The 14,282-nt window shown below is 51.0% G+C and overlaps 1 protein-coding gene across 1 annotated transcript in view; it reads left to right on the top strand.

Moving 5' to 3' along the window:
• The window catches only part of STK11IP (serine/threonine kinase 11 interacting protein), a 22,565-nt gene extending 19,369 nt beyond the window's left edge, over window positions 1–3,196 (top strand). Inside the window, exons 21-25 of the mRNA XM_011932183.1 lie at window positions 200–378; window positions 606–687; window positions 921–991; window positions 1,528–1,775; window positions 2,789–3,196. Coding sequence (XP_011787573.1) covers window positions 200–378; window positions 606–687; window positions 921–991; window positions 1,528–1,775; window positions 2,789–2,938 — 730 coding nt within the window. The 3' untranslated portion in view covers window positions 2,939–3,196. The remainder of the gene's footprint in view (window positions 1–199; window positions 379–605; window positions 688–920; window positions 992–1,527; window positions 1,776–2,788) is intronic.
• Window positions 3,197–14,282: the final 11,086 nt, after the last annotated feature.

The following is a 14,282-nucleotide window of genomic DNA, read 5'->3' as shown; positions in this document are numbered from 1 at the left end:
GGTGAGTGAGGGGGGAGATGGAGTGAGCGAGGCAGGGAGATGAGGTGATGAGTGAGGGGGAGATGGGGTGAGTGAGGGGGAGATGCGGTGAGCACACGGGGGTGATGCAGTGAGTGAGGCGGGTGCAGCCAGGGCAGGGCTTCCCTGGGACTCTCACTCCACCCTCACTCTTCTCCATCACTCTGTCCCCTCTCCACAGTGAGCCTCCAGCTAGCTGGCTGCAGCTGACCCTGGCCGTTCCCCTGCAGGATCTGAGTGGCATAGAGCTGGGCCTGGCAGGCCAGAGCCTGCAGCTGGAGTGGGCAGCTGGGGCGGGCCGCTGTGTGCTGCTGCCCCGAGATGCCAGGCATTGCCGGGCCTTCCTAGAGGAGCTCCTTGGTGAGGGGGGAAGGGGAAGGCAGGAGGATGTGGGCAGGGTCCTGGGGCCGAGCTCCCCACCTGGTGCCCAGTAGCAGAGATAGAGAGGTAACAGGACTTGTCCCTTGTAGAAGTTTCTCAAATCCAGAAATGTGGAGAACAGGAAGGGATTGAGAGGTGGTGAGTTTAGGCTGGAGGAGAGCAGAGCCTTCTAAAGTTCTAAAGTTCCCTGGCCTGGCTCTGTCTAGATGTCTTGCAGTCTCTGCCTCCTGCCTGGAGGAACTGTGTCAGTGCCACAGAGGAGGAGGTCACCCCCCAGCACCGGCTCTGGTGAGTCGATAGGAGGCAGCGGCTGGGGTTGCTGCTCAATCCTCTTTTCACAGAGCACCAGACATGGCCCTGTGCTGAGTAGGTCCTGGGCAGCCACCTGTCCTCATGCCATGCCCCCCATGGGCCCCTAGTGCCTCCTCCCAATGCCTTGCAGGGCTTTCTTCCCACTCCCCTCCCTCCAAGTCCTTCCCACCCCCTAGCGGATCTTCCTGTGCCTGCCGTGTTCCCCCTAGGCCATTGCTGGAGAAAGACTCATCCTTGGAGGCTCCCCAGTTCTTCTACCTTCGGGCGTTCCTGGTTGAAGGTGAGGCCTCTGCTGCTGATGCTTCCCTGGTCTCTGTACCCCACCTTGTCACAGGCCCACGCCCAGCACCTGTACAGTGCCTTCGTAGCCACTGTCAGTTCCTGGAACCTGGACTTCCTCTCACTTGAGAGCATAGCCAAGTAACAGCCTCAGTGTGGCCTGACTCTCTAGGCGGGGTCAGGAGGCCCCCAGGATCCTCAGTTACCCAGAGCCTTTGCTCTCAGGCCCAGGCTTTCTATGAAGTGGAGCAGCGTGGCTGAGTCGGCCCTGCCTCATCAGTCAGAGAAGGCGAGGGCGGAGACTTGTTTCTGAGTAGGGTGGGTGTGGGGCAGTGGAGGGTGGTAGGTCTCAGAGGTGTTCCAGACTAGAGATTCCTGGAGCTTGGGAAACAGAGGGTCTTGGCCCCAGGGGCACAGGCTGCTTTGTGACCCACCTGAGTGTGGTTCACGCCTCTTTTCCCCAGCAGCACTGGGACGCTGGCTCCAGGAATCTGGGCCCCTCATGACCTTCCACTCTGGGTGCCTCTTTCCCTACAGGCCCTTCCACTTGCCTTGTATCCCTGTTGCTGACTCCGTCCACCCTGTTCCTGTTAGAGGAGGATGCTACAGGGCCCCTGGCAGAGCCCCCACCTCCAGCAGCATCTGGCGAAGCCTCTGAGAAGGTGCCTCCCTCCAGGCCGGGCCCTGTTGTGCGTGTCAGGGAGCAGCAGCCACTCAGCAGCCTGAGCTCCGTGCTGCTCTACCGCTCGGCCCCTGAGGACTTGCGGCTGCTCTTCTACGATGAGGTGTGTGTGTGTATGTCCGGTGAGAGAGGGAGGGAGGGGAGATGGCGAGCACAGGTTGGGGCCACGAGGGCAGGGTGGGAAATGTGTCTAGGAACCCTGGGCATTGGCGGCAAGATGGCACTTACAGATGAGAGAACTGGTGTTGGAGGAACTGGGGGACTCTGGGCTTGGATGAGCACCAAGTCAGAGAGGGAGGCAGCTGTAGGTGGGGGAGACACCTGGACTGGGAGCCCAGCCATTTATTAGCCATGAGGCTTTCTTTTTTTTGAGGCGGAGTCTCGCTCTGTCACCCAGGCTGGAGTGCAGTGGCGCGGTCACGGCTCACTGCAAGTTCCGCCTCCCGGGTTCACGCCCTTCTCCTGCCTCAGCCTCCCAAGTAGCTGGGACTACAGGCGCTCGCCACCTCGCCTGGCTAATTTTTTTTGTATTTTTTAGTGGAGCCGGGGTTTCACCATGTTAGCCAGGATGGTCTTGATCTCCTGACCTCGTAATCTGCCTGCCTTGGCCTCCCAAAGTGCTGGGATTACAGGCGTGAGCCACCGCGCCCGGCCAGCTGTGAGGCTTTCAATGAGGTTTCCGGCAGCTTTGAGTTGGCAGGATTGGGCCGGTTGTATGCCAGCTGTTTGGCCTTTGTGACCACCACCTGGGGAGATACTGTTACTGGTCCTATTTACAGATGAGGAAGCTGAGGCTTGGGGCTGTTAACCAGTTTGCCCAGGCCAAAGTGGTGGAGCCGGGAATTGCATCCACAGTTCCCTGAAATTGTGTCCGCATCTTCTGTACAACAGGGAAGATGAAAGAGACAGGTCCTCTGGAGGCTTTCAGTAAACGTTGACTGGATTCTGTTTACAAAGCTCAGAGTCAGGATCTTTTATGCGGAGTGACATGGGCCTGAGGGAGGGGTGAGGCACTGAGCCAAGGTGGAGACAGTGAGGCCTTCCTGGAGACCTCCCCTGTGCCCACCCTGATGTGGTCCCCCTGAGCCTCGCCTTGCTAACTGCTCGGTCTGCCAGGTGTCCCGGCTGGAGAGCTTTTGGGCACTCCGTGTAGTGTGTCAGGAGCAGCTGACAGCCCTGCTTGCCTGGATCCGGGAACCATGGGAGGAGCTGTTTTCCATTGGACTCCGGACTGTGATCCAAGAGGCGCTGGCCCTTGACCGATGAGGGTCCCACGCCGACCTTGGCCCTGACCTCAGGAGCCACACTGTAGACATTCCCTCTGCTGGTCTCAGGGTCTGGCTTCCAGGCTCTGGCTGTGGACTTCTTCAGCCTCTAGGTACCGGCCAGTGAGGCCCCAAATGACCCAGGGCTTAAGGGAGAGGCGAGAGAATGATCTGGCCTCAGGGGACAGGCCACGTGGTCAGGAGGAATATTTTTCCTGCACTTTTTCTCAGGTATCAATAAAGTTGTTTCCAACTCATAGGTCATGTGTGGTACTTAGATGTCACTCATAAGGCCTGCTGTTCCCCTAACCTCTTCTGACAGAAGCTATCCCGCCCATCACCTTTCCTGAATGGGCAGCTCCAAGCAGCCTTGTTTGTACCATGAGACCCTATCTCCAACCCAACTGTGGTCCCAGCGTTGGGGAGCCAGTAGAACTCATGACCCACGGGCACACAGCCCCAAGCTGGCAGTGACCTGTCATGTGGCCTGGCATGGAATTGCTGCCAGGCCACACAGAGTCTTGCTCTCTTGAATTTTATGTGGGAAGTAGTGAGGACTTCAGGCCCTCGCAGAGAGTGTCTGGGGAGAGGGTGTGTGGAGTTGAGTGGTGACCTTTGCTTCCTGCCATTGCCTTCTCAGCACCGCCTCACTCAGCCCGGAGGCCTGGATGGTCAGCCCCACTCCCTCACCTCTTGTCTCCAAGTCTGGTCAGGAATCCTCATGTGACTTGGTTTGGCTTATGAAGGCCCAGCGCAGGCATTTGACTAGAGTAACCAAGAAAGAGGCAAGTTTCTTCTCAGGGTTGCTGAGAGGATAAGCCGGGAGCTGCTGGCTTTGGGGAGGCGCTTTCCTAAAGTGGAACCATGAGAGAGAGGAAGACGACCCGGGTGGAGAGATCAGGGCCAGATCCTGGGGATATCTTTGAAGCCCCTGGGTCTAGTTGTACGCAAAGACAGAAACCCCTGTGATTTCAGGTAACATAAGCTAAAAAGGATGCCCTCCCCTCCCTGTTTTTATGGCTTAAGATAATTTGAAGCAAGTATGAGCCACCAAGAGTTCCAACTAAACAAACCCTGATTCCAACTTGAGCTGGGCTGAGATCTGTTTCTTGTATCAAAGAATGAACACAATGGAAATCATTGCAGCCACGCAGTTGTGCAAAGAGGCCATGGTTCTTGGTTCCTGTTCCGAAGTGAGGCAGAATGATTAATCCAGCTCACTTTTTTGTGTCAGGCCTACGGCCTTGGCCACTTTGTAACCCGACTGCTTGGTGGGACAGCAGGACTGAGGCTGTGTCACCGGGGACTTCCACCTGGAAAGGATGTGGGAAGGGTTGCCTGGCCTAACCAGGCCACTACATCTCTAAATCCATGGGGTGAAGTATTTAAAAATGAAAAGGGGTCATTGAAAATCCTGTACTTTTACATTTATTTAAAATTATTTAAAATTTATTTAAAAGATAATGTATACAGGAAAAAAAATGTACACTGCACTTAAGAATGTAGTGAGTTGCTCTCATATGCCTGACGCCCTAACTCTAGATTCAAGCATGCTTACCCATTTTTTGTGTATCTGCTCAGAAATCTCAGTGCATGTACACAATTTTCCCCAGAAAAGGGTAATTAAGCCACTCGATTCCATTTAAAAAAAAGATCGGCCCAGGCAAACATTGGCCTAGGCACGGTGGCTCACACCTAATCCCAGCACTTTGGGAGGCAGAGGCGGGCGGATCATGAGGACAGGAGATTGAGACCATCCTGACTAACACGGTGAAACCCTGTCGCTACTAAAAATACAAAAAATTAGCGGTGGTGGTGGGCACCTGTAGTCCCAGCTACTTGGGAGGCTGAGGCAGGAGAATGGCGTGAACCTGGGAGGTGGAGCTGGCAGTGAGCCGAGATCGCGCCACTGCACTCCAGCCTGCGTGACAGAGCGAGACTCCATCTCACACACACACACAAAAAGATTGATTTCTAAGATTAGTTTCTCCCTGGCAGGTCTGGCCTGCTTTGGTGGGAGAGTGGGGAGGAAATGGTAGGAGTTATGGAACCGGCTAGTTGGGAAATGCTGGCTGGGGTAGAGGCCCCTTGGAAATGCCTGCAGAGGCTGAGGGCCCAGAAAGATCTGTGCAGAGGCCCAGAAAATAAATTCACCTACTTCTGTTTTGCTTAGAACTGTCCTCAATTTTTAATTAAAGCAAATTAAAACTTCCCAAAAATATTAGTCCACTTTCTTGGCAACGTGCACACCCCCTTCTCGGTCAGTGAGTTTGGACCATCTGCAAACAGGAGCTAGTGCTGGTCCTGAGGAAGGCCTTTCCCTGGCCAGAGCCTGCCCTTCACACCAGGCCTGTTTGTAGGCACTTCCCCAGAAGTCAGGTCAAATCAGGCCATGGTGCAGATGGGGCAGAATAATCTCCAGTCATTCGGGGTGATTGGTAGAGAAGTGTGAGGCAGGGAGTTGGAAGAGGAGTTCCTTCCATTTCTTTGTGCTTATCATCTCTGTGAACACCTTGTTTTCTAGAACAGTGCAGCGGGGTCTTCTGCAGTCTTTATGCAAAAATGCTCTTTCTTCAGTGATGCAGAAGACAGAGGTCAAGGGTGAAGTCATCACCACTTCTGGAGGTGTCTGTCCCTTTAGTTCTGCACCTAACTAGGAGCAGGTGCCCCAGGTGCACCTGCCCCTCTGACCCTTCCACTCTCTGAGCAAAGGCGACTGATTTCCCACTGGCGCTCAGCACAGGTGTCAGTAGGAGACCCTCGACCCTGGACAACTCCCAGAGATCGATTCCTCCATTCAGTCTGGCCTTTCCCCTCCAGCAAGTGCTTATTGATCCCCTGGCCTCTGTTTGGCCTTGGGGTTGCTGGCATGAAGGACGCAGACCTCTGGCTCCTCGAAAGCAGTGGAGAGAAGGGATCCTCTCACCTGAAACTAAATCCAAGGGAGAAGCAGGAAATTGATGGTGGGGAATGAAGATGAGGATGAGGAGGAAGGGGCACAGAGGTGGTATTGAGGGTTTTTTTTTTTTATACTTAGAAAAATTTAAAACTATTATAAATTCAAAAATTATATTTAAAAATTTATATAAGGCCCTATGGGGGTTAGTGACTTAACTAAGTGATAGAAAACTCTATTACTAAGACTTCAGAAGCAGGGAGAAGGCCAGCTCGACAGACCTGTCTCTTTTTCTCTGTAGGAGAGGGTCTGTCTTTGCCATGTGGAGGACAGGGTGACATCCTCCACCCTTGTCAAGATGCTGTGGTAGCTTCTGAAGAGACCCTACCCAGATTGCTTGGCTGCGGTTGAAAATTCAGCCATGGTTCTGTGTGTTATGTTTTGCCCATCACTGAGTACATGCACTATTTCACATCTATCTATTCATCTACTCAAGGGGTGGTGTGGTGTGGTTGTGGTATAGGAAAAGACACCGTGGATTTAGCTCTAAAAGATCCAGGGTTATGCCTTAGTTTTGTGGCTCCATATTTAATCACAAAAGTGCTCACCCTTGTTCCCTCGTCTACCGCATGAGGATGAGACTGATCAGTAACTTACCTAGTTCACAAAATTGTTGTGTGTAATCATGTATATGGAAGTACTATGTGGTCCATAAAACATGAAATAAGTGCTGGTTAAAAACCTGACTAGGCTGGGCACCGTGGCTCATGCCTGTAATCCCAGCACTTTGGGAGGCTGAGGCGGGTGGATCACCTGAGGTCAGGAGTTCAAGACCAGCCTGGCCGACATGGTGAAACCTTGTCTCTACTAAAAATACAAAGAATTAGCTGGGCGTGGTGGTGGTGCCTGTAATCCCAGCTACTTGGGAGGCTGAGGCAGGGAGAATTGCTTGAACCCAGGAGGCGGAGGTTGCAGTGAGCTGAAATCACACCATTGCACTCCAGCATGGACAACACAGCGAGACCCCATCTCAAAAACAAAAACAAAAAAAACGCAAAAAACCCCCTGCCTATTACTTATCACAAGCTGCTTTGTTGCCTGGAAATTCTATTTGTAATCGAAAGAGGGAAGGGCCAGGCACGGTGGCTCACGCCTGTAATCCCAGCACTTTGGGAGGCTGAGGCAGATGGATCACCTGAGGTCAGGAGTTTGAGACCAGCCTGACCAAGATGATGAAACCCCATCTCTAAAAATACAAAAATTAGCCAGGCATGGTGGCGGGCACCTGTAATCCCAGCACTCGGAGAGTAGAGTAGAGGAGAGAGGATTGTTTGAACCCGGGAAGTGGGTTGCAGTGAGCTGAGGTAGTGCCATTGCACTCCAGCCTGGGTGACAGAGCAAGACTCCATCTCAAAAAAAAAAAAAAAAGCCTGCATTTTAATGTGTTTCTAAGTGGATATGTCCTCAGACGCTTCTGGAGACAGGAGTGAACCATAGCATAGGTGTTGTTCTTTTGACCCATCTTTGTCATTTGATTGTTTTGGACTCAGCGACTTCTCCATTCTCCACAAAAACATTCTTCAGTTTACCATTTACTGTAATTACTTGTGCACTTGCTTTCAATTCTACAGACGTTTATTGAGCTCTTAGAATGTGCCAGGCTGCATGTGAGAAGATGGGGGCAGGGATCCAAGGATGAATCAGACACGCTCCTGCCTTCAAGGAGCTTCTGGTCCAGGGCGGGAATGGGGAAAGGTGCCCTGGAGGTGGTCGCGAAGGCTGGGTAAGGTTACAGTAGGAGAATATTGCTATAGTGACTGTTTCTGAGCACCTGCTCTAATAATTTCGTTCACATTATTTCACTCAGTATGACCACCCTGAATGAGAAGTGTGATCTCCATTTCACAGGTGAGGAAGCTGAGGCTCAGGTTCAATACAGGGAATCTCACCAAGGGGATACTAGATGTCAAAGTTGGGCCATCTGCCTGGAATCTGTGCCCTTTCCTCTCAACTGGGTTGCCTCTCAGGTCTTCCAGAGTGCCCACCCTGCTTCACCCTTCAGTCTCTTTCCTTTTTTTTTTTTTGTCTGGAGTCTCATTCTGTCGCCCAGGCTGGAGTGCAGTGGCACAGCCTTAGCTCACTGCAAGCTCTGCCTCCCGGGTTCAAGTGATTCTCCTGTCTCAGCCTCCCGAGTAGCTGGGATTACAGGCGTGCACCACCAGGCCCAGCTAATTTTTGTATTTTTAGCAGAGATGGGGTTTCACCATGTTGATCAGGCTGGTCTTGAACTCCTGATCTCAGGTGATCCACCCACCTTGGCCTCCCAAAGTGGTGGGATTATAAGCGTGAGCCACCGTTCCTGACCTTCAGTCCTTTTCTATCCATCTCCTTGTGGCACCAACTTCCAGGGAAACCACATTCTTCCAGAAAAACACAAACCAGATCACCTAAATATCCAGGCAGACTATTCTTTCCTGCCATAGGGCCTTTCCGGGCTCTTCCTTTTGCCTAGAATGTTCTCCTCTCCCCACTTCTCCAACTCACCCTTCATGGCATGGCCAGTTCTTTCGTTCCCTTCAGGTTTTTCCTCTTTGTCACCTCCTTACCGAGATGTCCCTAATTCTGCTTCCTGAATGTTTGCTGTAACGGGCCTTTCCCTTCATGGCCGTTGCCATGTTTCTTAATTATAAATTGTGTTTGCTTGTTTGTTGTCTTCAAGGTGCCCAATAACAGGGACCAGGATTTTTTCACCAATATATACGCAACCTGGCATGGAGTTTTGAGTGAGTGTGTGAGCTTCAGTTTACACACTGGGCGCGTGAAGTGTTACTTTACAACATTCACAAAACAGCCTCATTTTATTTCAAGCGCCCATCCCACAGGGTTAGCAGGACTCACCGACTTCACTTTCTCCCCTCTCTGCATCTTGGAGACCCTCCTGCTTTGCTGACTGGGGAGGTCAAAGGGTCTGCTCCTCCACTCCTTCCCCATCTTCCAGCCAAGACACTGTCTCTCTCGCTAACCCTCTTCCTCTTTCTTCCTTCACAAATCTCCCTTGGTTCCCTCAAGCGTTGGCTCTGGAAGAACAAAAGGCAGAAGGGCTCGTAGGCGATTTCTGCTTTCTGTCCTACCCATTCGCCCCAAATAACAAAACTCAAAGCAGGCTACCTGGTTGGGTAGGGCCAGAAGAGGAGCATGCAACGACATAGATCCATATCTCAAAATTCTATGTTAGCCAAATAAATCAAATACATCAGTAAAGACGGGAGCTGGAAGGTGGCGTCTGCAGGGATGGGAGAAACTTCAGGGACATTGGTGCTGTCCTGAGATAGGATCTATTTAAAAGCTGAGTCCAAATTTACCAAGCAACCCATAAATTATAACGGGATAAACCACTGCAGAGTAACAACAATAGTAAATAATAAGAATGTCATTTATTGAGCACCTATTTTGTGCCAAGCATTGAACTGGCATTTTATATATAGCATCTCTAACTCCAGAGTCTGGGCTCTTTCTCAATGCCATGTTATCTCTTGTGTAAAAATAATGTCTTACTCACCACCAGGCCAGTTAGCAGCAAATGGCACTGGGTGCTCTGCTCTGGGGAGCAGGGAGATACTTTTCACAAGAGTCTAAGTGAAACTGGGGCTAGCTCAACCCATACCCTGCTCTATTCCAGAAACTCTCTAGCCTGCCAAGTTAGGGTTACCAAGGCACAGACTGGTCCATGACCAAAGAGTGTCACAATCTACCCTGGTGGGGTAAAAGTCATTCTGGACCTCCCCGCCTTCTTAGAGTTTGCAATTGTCATCTTTAGTATGGCTCTTAGAATTATTGCTCTGGTAAGGGCAAGCTTTTGCTTATTTTACGTGTGTACATTTCACCATTTTTCACACTGCAAGTTATTTGAGGACTTTTTCGTACTTTTGTCTCTTAGATTTGTAGTAGTATTGAAACTAGCTAACAGTGTTGAGCACTTACTATAGGCCAGTCACTCTTTTATACAAAGGAACTCATTTCATCCTCTCAACAACCCTGTTATTATTGCGATTTTACAGATAGGCAATCTGAATCCCAGAGAGGGCAAATAACTTGATCAAAGTCACACAATTGTCAAGTGGCAGAACTGTGCTATGAACTCAGGCTGCTTGGCTCTAGTGGTCTCACGTTTAACTACTCCCCTGTACAGACGCTAGTGGCAAAGATGCAGTCTCCTTGAAAAGTCGATCTGGGAAGTTAGTAGTCTATTTCAGTTTGTGCCCATGGCATGGAACGTCTAACAGTTGTGTGAGGCATCAAGACATGGTGGGGGAGGCTGGGCGTGGTGGCTCACGCCTGTAATGGCAGCACTCTGGGAGGTTGAGATAGGTGGATCACTTGAGGTCAGGAACTCGAGACCAGCCTGGCCAACATGGCGAAGCCCCATCTCTACTAAAATTGCAAAAATGAGCCAGTTGTGGTGCCAGTCTGTAGTCCCAGATACTTGGGAGGCTGAGGCAGGAGGATCACTTGAGCCCGGGAGGCAGAAGTTGCAGTGAGCTGAGATCGCGCGCCATTGCACTCCAGCCTGGGTGACAGAGCGAGACAATGTCTCAAAAAAAAAAAAAAAAAAAAAAAAAAAGACATGGTGCGGGGAGGTACTGGTGGTATATGGGGATAAATATTAGATGTAAAGCCTGAAGCCTATGCATCTGCTTCTTGGCCATGTTGCCTATGAGCCTTAGACCTTGGGCAAGCCAAATTAAACTTCCCAAGCCTCATTTTTCTCACTTGTCAAATGGGATTGAGATGTTCTACCACAGAGGGTTGTTGTGAGGAACCAATGAAAATACGAATATTAAAGTGGCTTGTAAGCCAGGAAGCACTACCTGCATTTAAAATAATGAAGTTATCATTGTTGTTATCCTTAAGAGTACAGGATGGAGACGATAGGGAAAGACACAGTAATCATAAGAGAGGCAGGGGCTACCCAGGCCTGTTAACAGGAGGGCCATTCCCTCACATCCTCTCTGCCAGCTCCTTGATGTTGGCACCACTAATGTCTGGTGCCTGCTCATCCCATGACCTGGACTTAGAGCCTATTCCCCTGATTCTAGCAGTCAGGATGCCTAGTTGCAAACAATAGCCACTTTAAGCTGGAAAGGAATTTATTAAAAAATAATGATGATTAGGTAGTATTCTGGGGAGGAATAGAGAGCAACGACTAATGACCAGCCATAACACGAGAACTTCTCCGCCTTCCATGCCTGCAGAAGTCTGAGTCTCCTGTGCACATTGCTCACTTCTAAATTCAGGTCTTGCACAGGTGAGTCTGACTGGTGGAACCGAGGTCAGTATCTGTGCCCTGGCTGCAACGGTTTTCTGGCTTCTACCTTGGCAATAGAGGACTTAGGAGAAATGATCAAAATGTAAAAGTGGGTTTTCAAAGATTTGGGTGGCCACAGATGACAAAAATCTGCCATACTGGTCTAGTTCCCAGCGTGCTGGACCCGCAGAGTGATTTCAGGTAACAGCATGAGAGGAATCCACCCGAGTGCTTCTGGCCCATTCATGGGGAGCCCAGAGAATGATGTGCTTTGCTTCCACATCTGGGTGGTGTGGCAGGATGGCTCCTGCTCCCTCGGACTTAAGGGACAGGCTGTAGTGCTGCTGCATGTGCAGACAAGTGTACTGGGGTGCCAGCATGCAGGGTGGGGATGTTCTTGTAAGACTGGACCGTGGGGAAGGGTGTGACAGTTGGCTACTGCTCGGAGCTGGCCTGTTGCTGGCTTCAGCCTTTGCTGTCACCTTTCCTGTCACCATTTCAGTGTCTACAGACTCTAAGCTAGAAGCTGACACATACCCAGAGTGGCCATCCTTTGTGCAAGAAAGGAGTGCTCTTTTGTCACAGAAATGAAGACCCCATCGGGAACACACCATAGGGGACTGACAATTACAGGTGCGCTGCAGGCAGGATGTCAGAGAGGAGAGCAGGCCTAACAAAAGCATGCATTTATGTCTAATAGGATGAGTTGGTACGAAACAACTTGGTGGGTGTCAGCATCATCTTACTGCCCCCAGCCTAGAAAGAAAGAGATAAACATGGATTTCTAAAGGCTCTTCAAGGGGAGATTTTGCTCCATCATCTCAGAGGGGTGGAGGAGAGAGGAAGGTCTGTAAGGGTAGAGAATGAAGCTGCAGACTCTGGGTGGGATGCGGGAGTCTCCAACTGAAAGGGTGGGGGTCTGGGGCTCCCAAAAGATGAGGACCTGTGCTCAGCATACTCCCTGGGGTGGGTGGAGCCTCAGAGGGGTGAGTCCTGTGATACCCTTATGGCATCTCGGCGTGCAGGACGTACATGGATGTACACCAGGGCTCCCTGGTGGCAAGACCCTTCTCAGGCTGTCTCAGTATTAAAGTAACTGCTGTCTGACTTTACAGGCTAGAGGAGCAGGGTTGGGAACACAATGTCGAGGTGGATTGAAGACCAGAGCCCTAGGAAAGATTCCAAGGCTCTTGAGTATCTCTAAGGATGTGAAGGCCCTACCAAAACAAAATTCAAGGTAGGGACTTGGAACCACATTGCCTGGCTCAGAGGAATAAAGAACTGGGATAGCTCTAGTTTGCTAGGCCTACTGTAACACAGAATCATAAACCAAGTGGCTTAAACAATGGAAATCTTCTGTCTCACTGATCTGGAGGCTAGAAGCCAGACACAGAGGTGTCTGCAGGTCTAGGCTCCCTCTGAAGGGAGTAGGGAAGGATCTGTTTCAGGCCTCTCTCCCAGCTTTGGTAGTTCCTTGGCTTGTGGCAGCATAACTCCAGTCTTCACAAGGCGTTCTCCCTGAATGCACGTCTCTGTGTCCAAATTTCCCCTTTTTACTTACATATATACACATATGTGTGTGTGTATATATATAATATATATTATATAATATACAATATACAATATATATAATATATATATATTTTTTAGATGTAATCTTGCTCTGACACCCAGGCTGGAGTGCACTGGCATGATCCCTGCTCACTGCAACCTCTGCCTCCTGGGTTCAAGCAATTCTCCTGCCTCAGCCTCCCAAGTAGTTGGGATTACAGGCGTGCGCCACCACAACAGCTAATTTTTAGTAGAGATGGGGTTTCACCATGTTGGCCAGGCTGGTCTCGAACTCCTGACCTCAGGTGATCCACCTGTCTCAGTCTCCCAAAGTACTGGGATTACAGGTGTGAGCCACTGCCCCTAGTCAATTTCCCCTTTTCATAGGAACACCAGTCATAATGGATGAGGAGTTCACCCTTATCTTAACATCTGCAAGAATGTTATTGCCAAATAAGGGCACATTGTGATGTACCAGGGGTTAAGACTTCAACATATAAATTTTGGGGGATACAATTCAACCCCCAACAGCTGGGTCTCCCATTCTGGGTTTTGGGGCACACTTCACATGCTCTGCCTGGGCACAGCTGATTCCCACCCTAGGAATTCCCACCTTGGGACTCACCCTGTGAGACTTAGGAGGACAGCACATCTCTTTCAGTTAAAACTTTTGTTTGTGGTTTGGAGAGTCACCTTCAATACATGGATAATGATGCCCAAACCTGTCGGCAGCCTGCTTTCCAGCTGTGATCATGGCAGGTAACGAGCCTCCCTGAGTCTCCACTGTCCTCTGCCGACCAAATGGGAATCATAACAGCTCCTCTTATTATTAGGCCCGAGACAAGGCAGCCAGTCTGGAGAGGGCCTACCTAGCTAGCACAGGGCTGTGAGCACACACAAGACAATGTGGGCGTCCAACAGATCCTAGCTCCCTTCCCCTTGGAAGGCTATGCACACAGAAAATCTTTCCTTGGGTTGAGCTGAGGTCTAGATGAGGCCAGGGGTCAGACAGGGTAAAGTACCAAGGTCACAGGGCTGTACGGGCATGGCACTGTGTAGAAGTCCAGTTTCATTGATCTCAGAATAGGGGCCAATTGGGGTCCAGAAGCTCCTTCGAAAGACCTTTTGCCCTTGGAAAATGAGATGTGACCTCAGGGATGAGGGGAGAAGGGAGAGGAAATGTGGAAACGAAGCCATAAAATCTTAGAGGTGGAGAGAACTTTGGAACACCCCTGTTGCAGGCCCCTCTTGCTACAGTTGGGGAAGCTGAGGCTGGAGGAGGGGAGGTACTGTGTCAAGGTCAAACGTTGGGTGGTGCCGGGCGACAGAAGCCAGGACTTTGAGGGGCAAGGCTGTAGTGGAACTGAAAGGGGAGGTGGTGGGTTCTTCCAGGGGTCTGTGAGCTCCTTTCCCAAGACTGGAGGGGCCTGTGTCTGCGGAGGGGGGTGGCCTCCTGGGCTCAGGAGGGGAGGGGAGGTTAAAAGCAGGGTGGGGAAGCGAATCTGGGGGATTGTGGGAATTTCGGGCCGCGCCCCCGCCCCCGCCCCCAGCCATGCGTGGGGCGCCTAGAGAAGGGGCGCGCGGGCAGGTGGG

This window comes from Colobus angolensis, unplaced genomic scaffold, assembly GCF_000951035.1.
Source record: "Colobus angolensis palliatus isolate OR3802 unplaced genomic scaffold, Cang.pa_1.0 Scaffold95, whole genome shotgun sequence".
Classification (NCBI taxonomy): Eukaryota; Metazoa; Chordata; class Mammalia; order Primates; family Cercopithecidae; genus Colobus; species Colobus angolensis.
This window is presented reverse-complemented; position numbering and strand designations above follow the sequence as displayed.